Source organism: Capsicum annuum, chromosome 12 (genome assembly GCF_002878395.1).
Source record: "Capsicum annuum cultivar UCD-10X-F1 chromosome 12, UCD10Xv1.1, whole genome shotgun sequence".
Classification (NCBI taxonomy): domain Eukaryota; kingdom Viridiplantae; phylum Streptophyta; class Magnoliopsida; order Solanales; family Solanaceae; genus Capsicum; species Capsicum annuum.
The window spans coordinates 86,324,907-86,347,946 of record NC_061122.1 but is presented as its reverse complement, the minus strand read 5'-3'; the positions used below and the strand labels follow the sequence as shown (position 1 = coordinate 86,347,946).

Here is a 23,040-nt window from a genome sequence, read left to right as displayed (position 1 = left end):
GCTAGATACAAGGGAAACCACTGTTCGTAGAGCTACTACGTTTTCCATTACCAGAATTAAACTTAAAGCATGATAAATAGCACGGTTCATCAACCATATGAACTACATAGTGATATTCCAATTGAGACAACGATATCTTACCTGTAGACATCTCTGGTCCTTTCCATGTCTTGTGCATCAAGCTCTTCATATAATGCATAATTAATCCTAAAAAGAGTAAAGTCAGCCAATACACATAATCAAAATTCAAATAACATTCAAATATCACATTCAAAGTAGAAGTTGTCAAATTTACCATAAGTAAATGTATCGTTGCCAATACCGCTTCTCTTCAGCAGGAGGAACATTAGCAATGGCTCTCTCATAAACCTCTCTAATCCTCTCTTTATTTCCAACACTCTCTTCCAACCGAATATAATCAAACCACGTATCATAATTCCTTGGGTTCTTCCTTACTTCATCCTCATACTGAAACCTCCTTTTCCCAACTATAGCATCCTCAATACCTTCCCTATCGCCATACTGTTTTTCAAATGCCACAAACTTCCTATACAAATCCTCCGCTCTTCCTTTCAGTATATGATCAAGTGCAAATTTATATATACACCTCGCCCTCTCCGTCTCCTTACACTTCTCCTCGAACTCTGCAAACGCCACAAACAACTGCTCTGCTTCCTCATCCTCCGCCAACTTATCCACAGCTCTCTCATAACAATTCCTCGCTCTCTCTATCTCCCCATTCTTCATCTCAAATTTCGCAAACCTAATCCAAGCACTAACTTTCGGATGACACTGAACAAATCTCTCAAAAATCTCTCTCGCTCTCTCCACCTCATTATACCTCAACTCAAACTTAATATAACTCAACCATCCTTGCTGATCCGGCATCCAATTCATCCACCTCTCGAAAATCTGCCTCGCTCCCGCCACATTCCCTAACATCTCCTCCATATGTATATACTTATACCACAACTGATCAACCCTAGGCAAGAGGGTAACCGCTCTATCCCACACATTTCTCGCATGATTAACAAACTTATTCTTCATCTCCACATCCGCATATTTCAACCACATGGTATGATCACGATAATCAACTTCAAGTGCACGTTCCCATACCGAACGTGCACGTTTAAAATCCTTTTGTGATTCCTCCCATTTAGCATATTTAACCCAAACACTCTTATTCCAACGTACTCTACTTATTAATGACTCGAATTCCTTACGTTTACGGAGACGGTAATCGGCTAACTCTGTTGGATCGGTTATTTTCTGTTTCGGGGGACGGATTTCAGCTTCCTGACGTTCGCGCGCTTCGCGTAGGATTTGCTCAGCGGTGATTTGGATTGGAGCGGGGGTTTTGTTCTTCACTCGAGTTGGTCTAGGGAGTTTTACTTCTGTTTCTTTGCGGGTTAGGTAGCCAAGACTTGGGTCGGCTTCTCTAGACGACGCCATTGTGAACAACAATTGAAGAGTGAATAGTGAAGGAAGTGAGGGAACAAGATTATTAGGGAAATACAGAAATTGAATGGGGACCAATTCTAGGGTTTCGACGGACGGGAAGAAGGATATTGTTTTTTCGGAAAAGGTTCAAAATTTGTAGTAACTATAAGATTAAATACCCCTTTATTAAATATTTAACTTAAAAATATCTTTCTCTAATGAAATTCAAAAGATTAAAAATATCCTTAAACTATCTGAAATAACTTAAAAATATCCCTTTATTAAATATTTGGCTCAAAAATACCTCTTCTTTTAATAAAATTCCACCAAACATGTCACCTAGATAAAAAAAACTACGTGACTATGCCACATTACTATACACATATAAAGTATTAATATTTTTTAATTATATAATATTTTTGTCTTTTTTTTAATTTTTTTAATTTTTTTGCTAAACAGTAAAACGAAAAAAACCAAAAAACCAATCTTTTGCTAGTTACTTCATGAATGTTTTAAAAGTTCTAAACTTCACCTTTTCATTAGTGTTTTAAAAGTTCTAAATTTCATCTTGTTATTGTCGTTTGGGATGAGAGAAAGCTTAATCTTGATCTGATGTTGACTCGTGGGAGGAACTAGAATTTTAACTTTTAAGCTAGCAAATGATGATGTACTAATAATTGAGTTGAATTTACTATATGCAAATTCTTTTTCAAAATAAATAAATTTCTTTTAACACTTGTTTAATCATTCGAAATGAATTCATTTTTTTAAATTCAGTTTTAATGAATAACCTTATTATTTTTAGAACAAGTTTGAAAAGAAGTAAAATGATACTTAATATTAATAAATTATTCTTTAATTATGTCATTCATTAATTTTTTGAAGATATGTGTCACATTCAAAGATTCATTAATTTTAGATTAGAGGAGGTATTTATTAAATCATTTTAACATAAGCATTTTGAGTAAAAACTAGCAAAGCCAAACATATCTTTTGAGTAACTAATTTGAAGTTTAGTTTGAAATTTGTTACTTTTACGAGTAAATCTTAATTTTAACTTTTATAATGGCCTAATAATTAATGGGTTTATCAGTTTAATAATACTTTTTTGTTAGGTTTCACACTTTTAAACCTGTTAACAGAAAAAAACTTATTTTTTAGATGATCAAAGGAATTTGATTATAGCGATGTTATTTAATAATTTTTTTAAAAAAAAATATTATGTAACCACCGTTTGTCTACTTTGATTAAAAATGAAAAAATAGTGTAAGTTTTATCTGTTTCACTAACGTTTTTAAATAAAAATAAAAATAAAGAAGAAAGTAATGTCATATAATTAAAAAATACTAACATTTTACATGTGGATGATAATGTGACATAGTCACGTAGTTTTTTTTATTTAGGTGGCATGCTTGGTAGAATTTCGTTAAGGGGGGTATTTTTGAGCCAAATATTTAACAGAGGGGTAATTTTGAGTCATTTCAGATAGTTCAGGGGTATTTTTGATCCTTTTCCGAATTTCGTTAGAGGGAGGAATATTTTTGAGTCAAATATTTAACGGAGGGCTATTTTTTAGCCAAAAATCAAACGAGGAGCATTTTTGAGCTATTTCAGATAGTTCAGGGGTATTTTTGAGCCTTTTCCGTTGTTTTTTAACTCTTATAACCATTTTTATATTTACGTTCGATTCTATATTTTTAATTAATTAACATTATAATAATAAAGAAATTTTTTATGAATTTGCTAAAAATTCTACAACTATTTTACTTTTTTGGAGTATTATTACTTTATTTTAGTAAATTAGCCGCGCTTCACGCAGTATTAAAAAATTGATTATTTTGATCAATTTTATATTCACTTTAGATTTATTGTTTAATCGTAATATTATAATTTATTATAATTATATTATGAAGAATGTTTTGTTCCATAAAAGAAAAGAAACTTTAATAATTTAACATTTATTAAATGATGGATAATATTCTTTATCAATAAATTAAAATATATTCCTTAATAACTATTTTATTTCATTTCTATTGCGTATTCAATGAAGTTGAGATTTCCTCATTATTATATATTACTATTTCTACTATATATAAGTGGAGATTGTGGTGGACGACAAAGGGTGTTTTCGACATATTGTAACCTTTTGTGGGCATTTTGGTAATTGTATTTCAACCCTATTAATTCCTTCATTGATGATACGTGTTACCACCACTAACAAATATTTATCTTCAACACTATGGAACCATTATCTTCCTCTTACTCATTCCAAACAAACAACAACTTGCTCACTCTTCTTTTTACTTGTTGAAAATCTTCAGTTTTGCCAAAATTCCTTACACACTCTTTTAACTTCTTAATTCATGGCTGAATGAATGTTGTTTCATACTTTCGGTTCTAAATTTTGGAAGAATTGATAATTTTTTTGGCTAACAGGAGAATCTCTTCATAATTGTCCTTGCTAATTGCTGCTACTTTACTGTTTCAAAGTTCGAGGTATTTCTTGGATGGGTTCTTTCAACTTTTCATTCACTTTTCCACAATTTTCACGGTGCAATTCAGGTCAACTTTTATCTAATCAATTTTGTCCTAATCGTCTTTGGGTTTTCATATTTTTTTATTTCACAATTTCAATATATGATTACTGTCGTTATTATTCTGCCCGACTATCTTTTTAGTATTCTTCGACATTTAGTTTCTTCTGTAGATGCTCATGTTAAGCAGACATAGTCTCTGCAATAATAGTAATAGCGTTGATGTACGTATCTCGAAATCTACGTTACTTGATTGGAACCAATTCACTGCATGGTCTTTTAGTTAGATTTTATTGCATTTTATGCTTAGAACCGTAAACATTGAGCATTTTAAACTGATGTTTTTCCTGCAGGTTAAGGCATATACCATACGAGTTGGTTATGATCCTTTTCCAACAGAAATCATGGGCAAAGGTGGTGACCTCCTTCGTTTTGTTGGGCAGGAATTTGGCACAACTACTAGAGGTCTGTATTGTTGTGGTTGGCTAGACATAGTTATGCTAAGATACTGTTGTCAAATAAATGGATTTGCTTCTCTAAACCTAACAAAGCTATATGTGTTGTCAGATCTATCAGAAATTCAGTTGGGTGTTACTTACACGCATTCTCTTTATTAAATTCTTTTACTTTTGAACTTCGTCTTCTTGAGCAAACAAAGGTAAGTTCCTTTTTTCTTTCTTTCTTCTTCAACATTCTTTTGCGTGATGATCTTGTGGTATTTGGAAGTACAAACTATTAGTTCTAACTTTCATGTGAATGTTTTGGGGAAACTAAGCCATGTATGCAGTTTGAATCATTACAGTTTTTTGATTAGAAATTTTGGTATTAGCATATATGATGAGTTTTATGGATGAAAATGTTTGTTAAATGAGCAAAATTCAAAGAGCCTTGGTGCTTTGCTAATTTGGGAGCTGACTAAGATTCCACGGTAGAAAGAGCTATATGCACCAATCCTTAGCATTAGTGCGTCTATGCGTGTTTTCAACATTCGTTCTCTAAGCCTTTTTTTTCGTTAAACAATAAATAACTTATGATTTGATAAGCACTGCCAACAACATCTTGAATTATTGGGACCCTGGGTAAGAGCCATTCCAATTGAGTAGGTGAAAAGTCTTTTTCGAGCAAGATCCTTTACCACGCCTAACTAAATAAAAGAAAGTAAGACTCAATGATGATGATGGATTGGTGGTTGCCGTTACTGGTAACCGCATTTTTTATTATGTTTTGTTCTTCTATTTCTTTGGGTATTTGTAACAAATATTGTATTTAAAAAACAACACAATAAAATATAATAGGCAGCAACCATCCAAACAAGTTGTATGGACTATGACGAAGTTATAAGCCTGATTATGGGTTGGCACCCAGTAACTTCTGCTCAAATAGTGTATTTGTGTTTAAAATTTGTCAAATTTATACATATATTAAATCTAACCGAGTTATTACCACTTAAAGTGGTGTTCGAAAAAACCATGACCCATAAAGTTAAAATCCTGGCTTCACCTCTGTGTAGGGGAATCAACCTCTTTACTTCTGAGGCAAAAATCAACTCTTTGATTTTATCCTCCCATATACTGTTGGATTCAGTTACATACATTTGCACATTGGATATTTTTTCAAAGACCGGCACTACTTGGAGAAGGATTGGAGAGGCTATTTTGATGATAAAATTGAATCTTCCAATGGGAAGGTTGTTTTAAAGATAATTTCACTACTACTGCAAATGCACCTTAGGCATCTCTACCCCCACAAAGGTAGGATAAGGTCTTCATATATTCTACCCTCTCTGAAACCCACTTGTGGGGTTACACCGGGTATTTTATTGTTGTTATTATTTGTAAATGCACCTTAATATAATATTTACTTGTAGAATTTACCTAAATAAACACACTAACAAGTAGGCTGCAAAGCAGGGAATACGATTTTTCCTCTCATCGCTACGTTTCCAAACCTCTATGTTTACGCTTGTGATTTCTCACCAAATGCAATAACCCTCACCAAGGTTTGTCAACCTATTTATGTTATATTGTCATTAACAGTAACGTTTCGGTGATAGAGACTAGCATACCTTAATTTAATCTAATATTCCCTGGATGTTGAACAAATGTACTTAAAGAATCAGTTTTTAGTTGCAAGTCACAATTTTGGGGAATTTGCTGGCATTTGCTCTATTACAGTTTAATGGCTGAGGAATCGGGTTTTGCATGACTTATCATCCTAAAATGAAACTAAAATTTAGTGCTGAAAGAGTGAAGGTCCTCAATAGAACTCAATATTGCTTAGCATGGATCATATCTAAATGTTCTCCTTTTGCGTAGAGGAACTTTTCATATCCTTGAGATCCTTAAACTACACCTTCTAAGATCATTATCAACAATACAAGTATCTCAAGTGTTATGGGTACTTCACACCTATTACTTTAGTTGTAATATGGTTAGGATCTTGGTCAGTAGCCCGATCATTTTTTTTATCTATGACTAGCTACTATATTTAGTTTCTATTCTCCAATTTATTTAATTTTTATTAAATTAGTCTATTGGTTAAGAGAAGCAAACTTAACTATTGATATCTACAATATTTAGCACTTTGTCGTCTATATTTAAGTTCAAGATATTTTGCCTGCATTGCATTTACTGTAGTCAAGCTTAGGATCTCATAGCATCTATGACATTGTTCTTTTGATGACTGTCTGTTATATCAATATCTGTTATTCAAATTTGTGAGCTTCCATTGAGGAACTATGCTTGTTCTCTACTATACGACAAACTCAGAGCGTAATGGTTGCCTTTCTATGGGATGCCTGTGGCCTAAAGCAACTTATCCTGTATGGCGGAGTCCCGTGCAAACTCCTAAAGCCATTTATCATAGATGATGCAATCACATGCAAATTACAGTTCGAAAAAGATGAATGTCTTCGTGTGTGATGAAGCAAAGGATGATCTCTGTGTTAATGTCATGCCTTTTACTGTTGATGTTGTAACCTTGGTAAGTGAAGGAGTTAGTAATAATAATCAAATCTAAATATGTATTAACTTCTTAAAGCATAGTATTTCTCCTAAAAGCAATTTAATAATCCATATCTCCTTCCTTTGACAAAACATATGCCTACTTGAGCATCTAACTCCTTTAAGTAGATTTTGACATTGTTTGCAGTTTCTCCGTGTAAGATGGCTTCAATTCTGAAGAACAGTAAACAAGTACTAAGGGTAATACATAAGCTGAGTAGATGTCGTACCTCATTTTCCTTTATTTTTTCCTATTATTTGATAAGTTAATGGTTGTACCATGCTATTGTAAATCATTTTGCAGCCAAATGGTCACATTCTTCTACGAGATTATGCAGTTGGTGATTCTGCTTAGGTAAAGCCCTATATGTGCAGCCTTTGAATCTTCATATATAACTTTTGCAAAATAGATCTCCATGAGTAGCTTTTTCCTAAAATAAGGTTGCACATATGAAATGCATAAGACAAACTAGGTGATCAGTGTAGACACGTAATTTTGTCCTTTTCCGAAAATATTTTAATCATTTTTATTTTATTTTATTTTTTTAATTTTAATTTTAATTTTAATTTTATTCACCTTACCATACTTTTGTTTAATTGATAATTTCTCTAAAAAAAGAATTGAAAATAATTAAATACATAGCATCTTTGTCACCTCACTATGCCACCTCAACACCTCACTTTCCATTTTTCATTGGATACATGCAAAAGGCACACGCCCTACTCATTTTTCCACATGCCACCCTCATCTTTCCACATGCCACACTAACTTTTCCACTTGCCACACACTTATTCCCATAAGCCACCAATTATATGCTTCCACATAGGATAATAAATAAAGCAAAAAAAAAACCAAATAAAAAATACAAAAGAAAAATTCTAAAAGGGAAAAAGGGAGGCTCATTCTTTCATCATCATCTTCTCCACAATAACAACAATCACCAAATCATCTTCCTCACAAGAAGAACAAAAAAAAATGAGGGAGAGAAGAGAGAATCGTGCGAGAGAGAAAAAAATTGAGAGAAACAATATCATGAACAGTGTCGTGAATAGTGTTGTCAACAGTGTTGTGAATAGTACCGTGAACAGTACGTGAGCAGTGTCGATTTTTGGGTTCGATTGGATTTACAGAGCTTCAGTTTTGGGTCTCAAATTTTTTAATATGGAGTTGGAGTTCATCATTATTGAGGTCCTATTAGGAATTCTATAGTCCGGGCTTTCTTAATTTTATTATCAACGAAATCGATTCTTCAAAGGTTCATTTCTCAATTCTACTTTTTTATTATATCGAAGTTGGTTAATATCGTGATTTTGTGGTGTGGTTTTGAATATTTCGAGCAAAATGTTAATTGTTGTTGTGGATATAAATGATTGGTATGCTTAAATGTTTGAATCTTCATTGGGGTATGTGTTGTTAGTTTTGGACTTTGAAAAGTGATTTGATAGTCGAACTGGTTTAATAATGTGGTTAAAAATAGATTTGGGGGATAAAATTGAGAAATTGATAAAAAAGTTGAATTTAGATTAGTTTTGGTTTATTGTTGTTTTGTTTAATTCGTACTGAGCATGAATATTGTTGGAATGTGATAAAATTATGATATGTTGAAATGGATAGACGCATGTTGGTTCGGGTAGGCAAAAATTTAGGAATAAGTTTTCTTGTTGATTGTTTGAATGTGGAATTTGAGTTGAACGATTTGGTTTTAGTTCTTGCATTTGGAAATGTATTCATTTAATCGGGGAATGCCCCACGATCACTTGTATTTATTCAACGGGGAATGCCCCGAAGTATTTTGTATTTGGAGGACGTCCGTGATGAAGGCTCGAGGCATCGGGTAGCATGGGAGCATAGTATAAAATTAGTGCAGGGTAGAATAGGATTTTCATTTTTGCATTCTTTTTCTATTTTGGACTGTATAATTGGACTGAACATTGTTTTTATATTTATTTGTTTGATTGATCATTTTATTTATGTTTGGTATGGTTTATACATTCATAGTATCCAAATTAGCCGATATACTCCACCAAGCGACTGTGGTCGAACCACGGGCTCGAGGGGTGCCTAACACCTTCCTCTCGGTCAATAGAATTCCCTAGTCGGAATCTCTGTTTGCGGATCAATTTTATAGAGTCAAAACTATTTTGAAAAAGGATATCTACAGGTGACTTGACACAACTGATTTATGCCAAGTGGCGACTCTGAGTTTTGAAACTAATGAATCTTTTTTCAAAACAATTTTCATCTTTTGTCACTTTAATAATAAAACCCTTTCAAAACGTAAAAATCAATTATTTTTGGGAGTGAATAAAAGGGGTGTGACAGCTCTGGCGACTCTGCTGGGAATTTTTCAGAATTCGAGCTTATTTTTGGAGTTATATCGGCTTAGTTTGACATTATTAGTGTATAAACATTGTTTGTGTTTATTTTATCATTGTTGAGTGCTTACGTGCTATGTGTTTACAGCTTTTCTCTTGTGTGTTACATCTTTATATCTGGCATCATGTGCATAACCCGAGTCAATTCTTTCTGCAACAAGTCCTGGAGTGTACGTCATGTATACAAACTCTAGTTGAGTCACTTTTATTTTAGGAGGGGGAGCCGTCGAACGTATGAAGTGGGTGGAAAGCAAAGCAGCCATTATCGACCATATGCTCCCCCAAACAGCCTTGTTAGTAAACCCCAACTTAGGCCAGCCTTTAGGTCATGCTTATCTGCATCATATTGAGACCTAGTGAGACCCACATGGCCCTTTGTAGGAGACTCACCCCTAAAACATCCCTATGTGCTAAATATTGCATCTTTGAGGGTAACTTGATCATTTGATGGACTGATTCGGAGAAAACAAGTGTTAGAAGTAAGGTGTGTTTGAAAAAAAAAGAAAGAAAAAAGTGAGTCGAAAAGAAAAAAATGAGTTTCGTAGTTTTTAGAATTCTTTTTAGAATTCTTTTTAGAATTCTTTATGTCTTTTGTTTTTCACAATCCAAAAATTCAAAAAGATTTTTTTCTTACCTTTTGCACTCATTTTGTCAAAGACAAAAATATCAAAAAGATTTTTCTTTATTTCTTTAAAAAGCTTTCATAATTTAAAATTTTCAAAAAAAAGATTTATTTTAATAGGAACTTTTTATAAAATTCAAAAAATATGGTAGAAGTTTTGTACATTTCATATAACGAAAATCCCAAAAAGATTTTTCTTTCAAAATTGTTGGTGTCAGTTTTATGTGAAGTGTCAAATTGAAAAACTCAAAAAGATTTTATTGACGTCTTTCATCGTCTGTTTGTAATCGCGTCTCTCAAGTCAAGTTTTAGTTTGTTCTTTAATCCTTAATTGCCCAATCTGGACGAACTATGCACCCCTGATTCTCCTCTTTCGGGAGTGAGATACATAGGCAGCCTATTGTTGGTTCGGGGATCTTATTTGAAAAAATTCAAAAAGATTTTCTTCACTCTTTATTTAGAGTAAGTGTTTCATGTACATCTTTAAAAGAAAACTGCAAAAAGATTTTCCTTTAATAGGTTCAGGTTTCATTTTCATATGAAATTTAAAACTGAAAACCCAAAAAAAAATTTCTTTGGTAATCGTAGATTTCGCTTTGTATAGGGATGTTAAAGCTGAAAAATTCAAAAACATTTTCGTCAAATCTTTTGACAAATTGTTATTTTCTTTTCTTCTTAAAGTTTCGAGAAAAAGAAAAAAAAGAAAGAAAACAAAGAGTTCAATTGGCCATTTTGTCAAGACTTCACGAACTACGCACACCTGATTCTCCTCTCCTTGGAGTGAGATACGTAGACGCCCTTCTTGGGTTTGGTGATCTTTTAAAAAAAAGGAAAAGAGGTTTTGAAAAATTGTTGAACTCTAACGCATTTTGCTATCTTTTGTCCAGTTAGTTTAGGGTGGTTGGTTTGTGGCATTTTGGCTGGTCCTCCATATCGCTCCAAGTCACAGAGAAAGTTATGCCCAACAAGGATGCCGAGTTAGTTTTCACTAATCAGATAGGGAGTTCGGGAAATGAGAATTTAGGAGCTAATGAAGAGATTCGGAAATTGAGGCAGCAAATGATAGAAATGCATCGTGCTTGGGCTAATGGGTTGCCGCCTCCTCCAGTTCCCTCTGATAGTCTGGAATATCTTTCTAGCTTGCCTGCCGTGTCACATGCACAATTTTTCATTTTTGTTGATATGCCACAACATGCATCAGGATCGACTCCGGGGCACCAATAGCCAACCACTTCCAATATTTATTTTCTCACTCTCCAATTTAACACTACTACATACTCGGCTCCACCTGTTGTTCATGATTTTACGGTGCCACCCCCACCTGAAGCTCCTACTTTTGATGTTCATCCATAATTTGTGCCTCCCTACTCTACAAGAGAGCCTGCATTGAATATTACCGGTGATCAACGTTACACTTTCGAGCCTACATTCAAGTTGACTGGTCTTTATGGTGACACTCACCCGCCTGAATTTCCTCTTAACACTGAGAAACTGTTATGACAGAAGAATAAGAGGAAATGACCAGAAAATTGAGAAGTTTGAAACTTTCTATGAAGAACTTGCAAGGACTTGGGGGTTACAAAAGTGTCTCATATAAGGACTTATGCATGTTTCCAGCTGTCAACCTCCCTCCAGGCTTTAAAATACCAAAGTTTGAGAAGTATGACGGACATAGGGACCCAGTGGCACATTTGAGGCGCTATTGTAACCAATTAAGGGGCGTTGGAGGGAAGGAAGAACTATTATGGCTTATTTCGGGGAGAGTCTTTTAGGCCTAGCTTCGGAATGGTTTGTTGACCAAGACATTGACAAGTGGATTAGTTGGGATGACCTAGCTAATGAATTTGTGCAACAATTTCAATATAATATAGAGTTGATCCCTGATGAAAAATCCCTAACTAGTATGAAAAAGAAGAATACTGAGAGCTTCAGGGAGTATGCGATCAGATAGCGCGAACAAGCTGCTAGAGTGAAACCGTCAATGAAAGAAAGCAAAATAGTGGAGGTGTTTATTCATGCGCATGATGAAATATATCATCAACACTTGTTACCCTCATTGGGCAAGTCATTTATTAAGGTCCTTAAAATGGGGGAGATGATAGAAGAAGGAATTAAGACGGATCGCATTGTGAGTTTTGCAATATTGAAAATGACTACTCAAGCAATTCAAAAAGTTTAAGAAGTGTTAGGGAGACAAAGAATGAGGAAGATGCATCTGCTATTGTAGTTGGACAGCGGGAACGGTCAAGAAGACCCCGTCGCCGTCACTCTCAGGTAAAAACCCAAGTTCATGCCCAAGCTCCACATAATCACTCCCAAAATCCATTACACTCTGCTCCTCCACCTCCATATCCAGTAGATAATGCACAACCTCATATTCAACCCCCATCTTACCCACAGTGGAACACACCAACCCCTTAGAGTCATCCTCTAACTCTACAAACATACCAAAACCCTTCTAAGCCTGATTTTTTATCCAAGTCAAACGATGAAATGAGGCAAAATTCAAGAGATAGCTTCACACCAATTGGAGAGTCGTATGATAGTTTATTTCAGAGATTGGTACAATGGGGCATAATCACTCCTCTCCATGGGTGCACTTTTAATCGGTGTTCAAGAAATTTTGATCCTAATATACGATGTGCGTATCATTCTGATGCTCAGGGTCATAGTATTGAAGATTGTTGAGATTTGAAAAGAGAAATTGAAAAGATGATCTAAGATGGATCAATTATGGTGCAAAATGTTGACAGTGAGGGAAGTTCTAGTCATTCTGATATGCAAACCAGTGGCTAAGTCGTCAGGCTGAGAATTGAGAAGTCACCCCTCTCCCTACTAGAAAGAGGTCTGGTAGTTTGTTTTCTTTTCTTTTTTATTATCTGAATTATTTCAGGGTTGTTAGTTTGGGATCTATCTTGTTTTGTCCCTTTTGTCGTTTATGTTCAAACCCTTCTATCTTTATTTTCAACTAAATGAAGTGTCCCTTTCCCTTTATGTTTTAAATATGTGTTGTTTGTTTGTTTTCTTTACATAGTATATTTTATGTTGACTCTAGTGATATGACATGCTTGCAGAATTTTTAGGCAGATCTTAAAATTCAATTTAACCATGAAACATGGAATCAGAGGGCCAATGATAGAAAAAATATCTGAGAAAATAGGTAGAGTGCTGAGACATTTGGTGACAAGTTGAAGCCTTCTTTGAAAATTAAGGCAATTATTTTGAGAATCACAAGAATAACTTGGTCATCAATTGAAAGACATGTCTCAATTAGGTCAAATACTGGATGTGTGATCCTACATCAAAAGAAATAGAAAATTAGCTCCACGAAAGCATGAGGTATGTACAACAAAAATGAAGTTTGTAGAAGAAGTAGCGACGCACAGTCTCAGTTAAAATTAGTGCTGTAAAAATGTCACAAATGATCTCCATCTCTCACTTTCATATTGCATGATATGTACTTTCATTTTCATGGATTAATATGACGAAGGTATTTCATTCTGCTATCCAAATATTGTGTCATCCTTTGTTTACCCCATTTGAGCTTTAGTCCTATTTTCTTTCATACCCCTCTTTTGGAATCAAGATAGAGTTAGCAAAGCTCAAAAGAATAGTGTCAAGAAAAACAATATAGTCAGAAAGTTTTAAAAAGAAATGAGAGAAAAAAATGTGTCTAAAAGAGAAAAAGAAGAGCGTCGAGAAAATTAAAGTCAGAAAAGTCCCAAAGAAAAAAAGAGTCAACAAAAGAAAAAAAAATCAGAATCAAGCAAAAGAACAAGCTGCCAGAACTACGCATGACCTGATTCTCATCTCTTAAGGGTGAGATACGTAGGCTGCCCTACTCAGGACTCGGTCCAACCAAATAAAATTTTTAGAATTATCCAGTCAAAATAAAAAAGGGCATGGGTTAATCCTCATCGTTTGAGTCGATTCCAAAAGTTGTAAGTCTCACCCCACTTCAAGTGTCGATTGGGCCTTATGCCATCCTTTCTTTCTAACTCTATCCAAAAGCCAAGTTATAACCAAAAAAAAACCTTCAGATCTATCTCTGAGGATGTTAAGGCTAAGCATGCAAGGGATATGATGATGCATTTGGGAACTACTTATCTTCTTCAGCATAAGGAATCAAGAGAGAAATAAAAATGAGAGATTCTTATTGGTGAAAACCCTCGTGGGCACTGTAAGACGATGGTAAGTTGAGAGAAATAAAAATGAGAGTCTTATTGGTAAAAACCCTCACGGGCACCATAAGGTGATGGTGAGCCGAGAGAAAAATAAGAGAGGTTTGTTGGCGAAAACCCTTCAAGGCGCCACTAGCCGAATGAGGTCGTAAATACAATTGGCCTAAGAGTGCAACTCAGTTTCAAGGCCATTAACTCAACAACAATTGGTAGAAAGTTTGGATGAAAAGATTAAGCTGCTTAATCCAAAATGCATGGTATAATCATTAGAGTTGACTGTCATTTTTTTGATGAATTTGTTATTTCTTTGTTTCAAACGGGGACATTCATTATCTTTTCTTTATTCTCTTTATTTTTGTTTATCTTTGAGTTAGTTATCCAAATAAAAATTATCATTCTATTTTATTTTCTTGTCTTTGAGTCAAGTCTGTGTCAAAACAAGTGAGAAAAAATTCCAAAACTAGCTACCAGCTTCATTAATTGCAAAAAGCAAGACAAAATCTAGCACATGAAAGAGACATGATTGTGAGCCAAAAAGGGTATATAGAAGTTTTAGCAATAGAGAAGTCTGGGAAATCATGAAATACCAAGGTTTCAAGGGGTCTATCTGAGAAGTATGGCAAAACAGAGATGCTGTGTTTGTCTCAAACACTCTTAATAATCTGAGTTTGGTCAATGAAGTAGCAAGTCCATGACACATGCTAATGGTTGAAAGCAAGGTTAAATGTGATGACTGCAAGAGGGTTTACCACGAAAGCCAAAGCCACAAACCAGCCACCATGTTTTTAAACTCACAACCTTTCTTTGCATGAAACAGGAACACAAGTTACCTTTAAATCAAGGATTTCAAAGCCTAAACATCAAGGCCCGTAATTTCTCACTTTTATAAATGCAGGAAGCAATGTTGCTGCACAGGTTTGATAATTAAATCATGGTAAAAATTCATCATCTTATATCCCTCGGAGACACACTTTCTTGTCCAAGGATTTCAGTTTTTATTTGCTGGGTGATACACTTCTTAAATTAAACCTTCACTCCTAGAAGAAGTACTTTTTAGTCGAGTCATTCCCTTTGATTCCTATAAAACGTACCTTTTAGTTGATTCATCTCCTTTGATTTCTATAAGACATACCTTTTAGTTGAGTCATCTCCTTTGATTCCTATAAGATGTACCTATTAGTCGAGTCATTCCCTTTGATTCCTATAAGATGTACCTTTTAGTCGAGTCATCTCCCTTGATTCCTAGTAAGACGTACCTTTTAGTTGAGTCATCTCTCTTGATTCCTATAAGACGTACCTTTTAGTCAAGTCATTCCCTTTAATTCCTATAAGATGTACCTTTTAATCGAGTCATCTCCTTTGATTCCTATAAGACGTACCTTTTAGTCGAGTCATTCCTTTTGAATCCTATAAGATGTACCTTTTAGTCGAGTCATTCCCTTTGTCCCCTAGAAGATGTACCTTTTAGTCAAGTCATTGCCTTTGATTCCTATTAGACGTACCTTTTAGTCGACTCATCCCTTGATTCCTATAAGATGTATCTTCAGTCGAGTCATTCTCCTTGATTCCTATAATGATGTGACTTGCACAAAAGTCCTTTGATGATAAACTAGGGCAAAATTTTAATTTTTGTGTTAGAACTTCACTTTTCTGGCAAATGAAACCTCTTTATAATAATCTTTGTTTGGGATAATTTTCTTTTTAGTTTTGATGTGATTTCAGGAGCCCGCCTGAAGAATAGGGTGAAGAAATAAAAAGTCAAGCAACAAAGTGAAGAAGTTGAAAGTCAAGCAACAAGGTAAAAATTTGAAAGTTAACAGATTGATGAAATAGCAAGTCAGGAGCCCGCCTGAAGAACAAGGTGATGAAATTGCAACTCAGGAGCCCGCCTGAAGAATAGGTTGATAAAATTACAAGTCAGGAGCCCTCCTGAAGAACATGGTGATGAAATTGCAAGACAGGAGCCCGCCTGAATGAGGTGATGAAATGGCAAGTTAGGAGCTCGCCCGAAGTACAGGGCGAATAAATGAAAAGTTAAGAAACAAGGTAAAGTAATTGAAGACCAAGCAACAAGTGATGAAATATCAAATCAGGAGCCCGCCTGAACAATATGGTGATGAAACTCAAGCCAAGAGTCCAACAGAAGCTGCGTAGATAGGATTTTGTAATTTCATTTATGTTTTTAACTTGTAATCTTCATTTTTGATGTAATAACAGAGCCGCAAACCGGAACCTCGATGGGACCTCACTCGACTCTCTAACTCGGTATAGTCCATCTCCTTCCAATCCTTTGAGATAACTCTCACTCGATTCCCTCATAACTTGGGTAGGTAGGATATCCTAAGTTAAGACCTGGTTTCTCTCCTTCTTCGTGCTCCGTGCTTTTAAATAAAGGTCAGGACAAAATTTTGTATCGTTGTCTACTGCTTTGTATGAAAACACCATGTGTTTACATCCAAAGGGGGCATGATGTAGACACGTAATTTTGTCCTTTCCCAAAAATATTTTCATCATTTTTCTTAATTTTTATTTTATTCACCTTACCATACTTTTGTTTAATTGATAATTTCTCCAAAAAAAAAGAATTGAAAATAATTAAATACATAGCATCTTTGTCACCTCACTATGCCACCTCAACACCTCACTTTCCATTTTTCATTGGATACATGCAAAAGACACACGCCCTACTCATTTTTCCGCACGCCACCCTCATCTTTCTATATGCCACACTAACTTTTCCACATGCCATACATTTATTCCCACAAGCCACCAATTATATGCTTCCACATAGAATAATAAAGAAAGAAAAAGAAAAACCCAATAAAAAATATAAAAGGATAATTCTAAAAGGGGAAAAGGGGGCTCATTCTTTATCATCATCTTCTCCACAATAACAACAATCACCAAATCATCTTTCTCACAAGAAGAATAAAAAAAATCGAATCGCGTGAGAGAGAAAAAAATTGAGAGAAATAGTATCCTGAACAGTGCCATGAACAGTGTTGTGAACAGTACCGTGAACAGTATTGTGAACAATACTGTGAACAGTACGTGAACAATACCGATTTTCGGGTTCGATTGGATTTACGGAGCTTCAATTTTGGGTTTCAAATTTTTTCAATACAGAGTTGGAGTTCGTCATTGTTAAGGTCCTATTAGGAATTCTATAGTCCGGGATTTCTTGATTTTATTATCAACGAAATTGATTCTTCAAAGGTCCATCTCTCAACTCTATTTTTTTATTATATCAAAGTTGGTTAATATCGTGATTTTGTGGTGTGGTTTTGAATATTTTGAGCAAAATGTTTATTGTTGTTGTGGTTATGAATGATTGGTATGCTTAAATGTTTGAATCTTCGTTGGGGTATGTGTTGTTGGTTTCGGATTTTGAAGTGTTTTGATAGTCGAACCGATTTAATAATGTGGTTAAAAATGGATTTGGGGGATGAAATTGAGAAATTGATAAAAAAGTTGAATTTAGATTAGCTTTGGTTTATTGTTGTTTTGTTTAATTCGTAATGAGCATGAATATTATTGGAATGTGATAAAATTATGATATGTTGAAATGGATAGGCAAATGTTGGTTCGGGTAGGCAAAAATTTAGGAATAAGTTTTCTTGTTGATTGTTAGAATGCGGAATTTGAGTTGAACAGTTTGGTTTTACTTTTTGCATTTGGAAATATATTCATTTAATCGAGGAATGCCCCGCAATCACTTGTATTTATTCACCGGGGAATGCCCCGAAGTATTTTGTATTTGGAGGACGTCCGTGATGAAGGACCGAGGCATCGAGTAGCATGGGAGCGTAGTATAAAATTAGTGTAGGGTAGAATAGGATTTACATTTTCACATTCTTTTTCTATTTTGGGTTGTATAATTAGACTAGACATTGTTTTGGACTCGTTTGCTTGATTGATCATTTTATTTATGTTTGGTGTGTTTTATACATTCATAGTATCCAAATTAGCCGATATACTCCACCAAGCGACCGTGGTCGAACCACGGGCTCGAGGAGTGCCTAACACCTTCTCCTCGGTCAACAGAATTCCTTAGCCGGAATCTTTGTTCGCGGATCAGTTTTATAAAGTCAAAACTGTTTTGAAAAAGGATAGCCACGGGTGACTTAACATACCTGATTTATGCCAAGTGGCGACTCTGAGTTTTGAAACTAATGAATCTTTTTTGAAACAATTTTCATCTTTTGTCACTTTAATAATAAAATCCTTTCAAAACTTAAAAATCAATTCTTTTTGGGAGTGAAAAAAAGAGGAATGACAATCAGCTCTGCTGTTCAGGGCTAGAAGTAGAAAGAAACTGCAGTTGGGAGAAGTGGGTCTCGCTTGTTAAGAAAAAACCAATTCCTTTTCCCAGGGGTCTAAAATAGGAAATGGATATGTAAGTTATCAAGAAAGAGGAAATTGATATGTATAGTCACTCATCTTGCAAATTGTTGAAGGCTGAAGATTAGGTATTTATTCGCTATTCTTCCAATAGCTAAGTAAAAAAAATGGAGAAAATACATGATCTTATTAAGAAAACATTTCATGCTCACCGCCTTACTTAAATAGGAAGATATTGTTGCATTCTCTGTACTTACGTATTTTCAGTTGTCAAAGGACGTAAAATCCTCATCTTTTGTTCTACTATTGTTAAATAACTATTTTATTAGATACTTGATGTGCCCAAAATTCTGGATAGTTTTAAAGATACCTCTACCACGATGGACGTACTTGGGGTGAATTACTATTCCTGGGCCTGATGTAGACACTACGCTTTCATTTAACTGAAATTTCAATGTCACATTAGTTATCATCTTCTTTTTATAAATCTTATTTTAGTAGAGGGAGATTTACTGAATGACTTAGCTAAAGAGAAAATCTGATTGAAGAGCATTCTGTATGGGCTGTTTTCATTCTGAAACTTACACTACTAATGTTTCAGCTGAAACTGCATGGTAGAAACCAGATGATTAGTGAGAATTTTTATTTACAAGGAGACGGAACTGTAAGTATTTTATCAGGTTTATTAGGTTATACGTAATGCCCCACTCTTATATCAACTTTAATTAAATCCTTGTTATTATGGTCTCAGTGTTCGTTTTACTTTTTCGAGACTTATGCATCAACCTTGTTTCAAAGTGTTGGTTTTGTGATTGTGGATGTTAACACATACTGCAAGGAAATTACAAATCATTCTTAGAATATTACCATGCAATGGTATTTTTCTTGATTACTTTTTCTTGATCTAGTTTATTTATGACCAACTGTACTATCATCTATGAAAAGGGAACATGATTTCTTTAATCAACAAAGTGGTAAATCAAGGGCTTTGTTGTACAGCTCATCCTTGTAGTCATTATATTTTTATTTTTGAATGAGCTCATTTACTTCTGTTAGTGTGGGTTAGAGTCCTACATTGGTTAGTGAATGGACCAATGATCTACTTATATAGACTTGGGCACTCCTCTCTCTTGAGCTAGCTTTTATGGTTGAGTTACGCCCAGGTGCAATATCTTTACAACTTCAATAGATCTTTATTATAATAACATCTACTGAAATAAGGTTAGGTGTTGGAAATGATACCTAACTATGGAGGAAATGTGTGATAAGCGGATCATAGAAAATCATTTCTTTGGTATTAGTGTATCGATATATTCACATGCTTTTGCTTTGTTAAATGAATACCTTTGCTTTGCTTTGTTAAATGCTTTTGGTTTGCATTTCTTTAGAATCAGTGTATCGAACTTTTCCATTTTACTTCGACAGTTTTCTAAAGTTTCCTTTGTCTCTCTTCAATGGGAGAACTAACAATTTCATGAGCTGAAGATTTATAGATAAATTGTGATTTATTTTTAGAAGGTTGGATAAACTGTGATTAACTGATTATAATTTTGAAGTTAAAGTGTGATCATTGTTGTCTATGTTATCAAGAGAATTGTTTTCATTTTTTGGGTGTTTCAAATATTAAAAAATGGTGTCAATGCATTTTATTACCTTTCAAAGTGAGACTTAAGTTGACAAGTAACTTTTTTTTCTTATAAGACTGATACGAATGTGGATGCAACGGACAAGAAAGGATGCATGGTGCTTGAACAAGCTTTAGATGAGCCTAACATCCGTTGATGCTGCAAAACAATGCCTGGATATAAAATCACATGGTGTTATTAGCCACGTGCTATATTTAAGACCGCTGCTCTTCAATTAGGTGGGCAAACAAGTTTTATAATTAGAGAGATATCGTGTCTCCCTGAAAGAGGTCAGTTACATATGATGCGTTACTGAACGATATGTTGCTTCTAAATAAATATTATTATAACCTGATCATATTAAATACACCGTGCTGCTTGTATTAGGAAGCCCCGCTCTCGCTGACACCTCATCAACTACAATAAACAAAGGAAAAAATATAATTGGCTGCCCTTGTAGTTTTGAAGTTGGTAAATGAATCTTTGTTTTTCTTTTCTAGATACAATTGTAGAATTGGTGATGGACCTATAGTATGATCTTCAGCTTATGCAGATTAAATATGTGTTAAGATGCATCCATTTGATCATAGAGAGGCAGACAACAATAGATGCTATGTCGATCAGTGTATGTTCCTCTGAATTGTGAAGTTTTGCCTTTCTCTTAAGCTACATATGTTACTATGACTGTTAGTTATATTAGTCTTTGAAACTATGTTCCTAATAGACTCAGAATAGAAATTGTGGAGATCTATCAATGTTTATTTTTTTAATGGACATAACTACGTTGATTTACTAAACCCAACCATTTCTAATTCACTAAAGACATTGAAGATTTTATTCCCAAAATGATGAACAAATCCAATTCTCCCAGAAACAAATCAGTAAATCATGATCTTTAGATGTTGAAACTTAAAGAGTCTTTCAAAAATTTTCAATTCCTTACAATAACCACCCGGTGCACTAGAACTTCTGCTATGCACAAGGTTTGAAAAAAGGCCAAACCATAAGGATCTATTATATGTAGCTTTACCTTACAATTCCGTTAAAGACTTTTTTCAATTTATCACAATCTATGAACTGCTTTTTCCTTAAGGTTTTAATTAATATGCTTCTCTATCATTTTCTTTCAATTTTCTTATATTTTAGCAGTTTTTAACGTGTTTTTATTTTTTGGTGGTGGAATAAAAGGATGTTGAAGGTGATGTTGCGGCACAACATTCAAAGAAAAAAACATTCAAGAAGTTCAATTATAAAGGAATGGATCTCAATGCTCTTCTTGAGGTCCGCTAGTAAAAAAATTAAACGAATTCAAGTAGAGTTTGTGCTGAAAAGAGTACAAATTATTTCTTACCATCTAAAAGAAAACTCTAATTTAATGTTACTGGCAAACTTAATCACTTAAAAAGACCATCCCTAACAAAAAAACATGAGAATAGTGGAGTAATGAAAAGGAATGAAAATGGAATATATATTTTATTTTTGATTGGTGAAGTTGTTGTATTAAGGTGCAACTAACTGTCGCAAGGTATTTACAAAGGTAAGTCCAATTACAGATTGAAGAATAAAATCAAAAAGCCAATTATGGCTTATTTGTCATTGACTATTGTCATGTGACACCAAAGAAAGCCAGTGAAACAATGCATTTGTACTTCATAAGATTTAGAATGAGATTCTAGATTTGTGTAGTAAAAGAGCAATGCAAGAAGAGATGAACTTGAACATGCTAAGCTCCAGATGATAGGGGCTTGTTAATTGTAAGTCTTATATTACCATTTTAAGGTTATCTAGAATTTTGTGCTTACTGTAACATTCTCAGATGGTCGGATGCCACAAATTGCACATCATTCCTAACTATTGTAACTAGCATGCCACATGTTGAAAAGAATTTATCATTCTTATTTGGTCATAATCTTCTGATGTTGATATTTTATTTTTACAACCTATTTGGACTCCTTCAGTTCGATTCACACCACCTCAAGGTTTTGGTTTATTTCCTATGCAAGTAAGCTATGCAACTTGCTATTATGAAATTAGTTCATCTGTTGCCTTAGGAGACTATCCATAAGTGCACCATGTGAGTGTCTGTTTGTTGTGAGATATCATTATTATGTTGCTGAACTGCAGTGTCACTATTCAACTTTCTTGGGCATAAGGGTTATAAGTTTTTGGGATCTGTCCAAGAAATGTTCTCATCATGTAATTATACACAACATACACAGTTATATTGAGCATATGACCATGCATAGCACGGGAACGGGCCATCTAGTACTATATAGAAATGTGAAGTAAAGAACGACCAAGGGCAATGCTGTAAATATCTTTATTTTCAAGGGTAAAATGGTAAAATTAGCTTTTTAACCTTCCCTTCCAGATCTTTCTGTTGTCTCTTTCTCTCTGCATATAACTTCCTCCTATTTTTCTTCTAGATCTTTCCCCCTCTCTCTCCGCACACAATCATACGACCTTCAATTCACTTCTTTCTCAAGCTCTCCAAACACGAATTCCAATCATGGAACCAAACAACAAGAGCCCTAAATTCTCAGGTGTGTTTCTTGTTTACTTCTTCTCTAAGCTAATTCAGTGATGTCACGTTGTTTAGCAAAGGCATAATAGTTATTTTGTTTGATAGAAAAAAAACTTTTATCCACTTTGCACAGTATTTATCTATTTTGTTCTTTTCAGATTATAAGTTTCATGATTGTTATCATAAAAAGTAACAAAATAGATGACGAAAATGGGCTATATTAAAAAGATGAGTCCAGTATCTGTACTGCTGATTTTGAGTATGCCGATGTGGCCAACAGTCCACTTGGAGCACCTGTGTCTGGGAAAGGAGGAAGAGCATATAGACAGTCAAGAGCCACAAAAAGTAATAAATCTGGACCTCCAACTCCTGCCTTTAATGCTGGTGAGGCTTGA

At 34.4% G+C, this 23,040-nt stretch overlaps 1 protein-coding gene and 1 pseudogene across 1 annotated transcript in view; one reads left to right on the top strand and one right to left on the bottom strand.

Moving 5' to 3' along the window:
- LOC107850616 (crooked neck-like protein 1) overlaps positions 1-1,598 on the bottom strand; it is a 16,599-nt gene extending 15,001 nt beyond the window's left edge. The window contains exons 1-2 of the mRNA XM_047401874.1: positions 296-1,598; positions 142-207 (exon numbers count right to left, since the gene is read on the bottom strand). Of these exons, the coding sequence (XP_047257830.1) occupies positions 142-207; positions 296-1,452 (1,223 nt within the window). The 5' untranslated portion in view covers positions 1,453-1,598. The remainder of the gene's footprint in view (positions 1-141; positions 208-295) is intronic.
- LOC107849052 lies at positions 1,526-23,040 on the top strand (annotated as a pseudogene).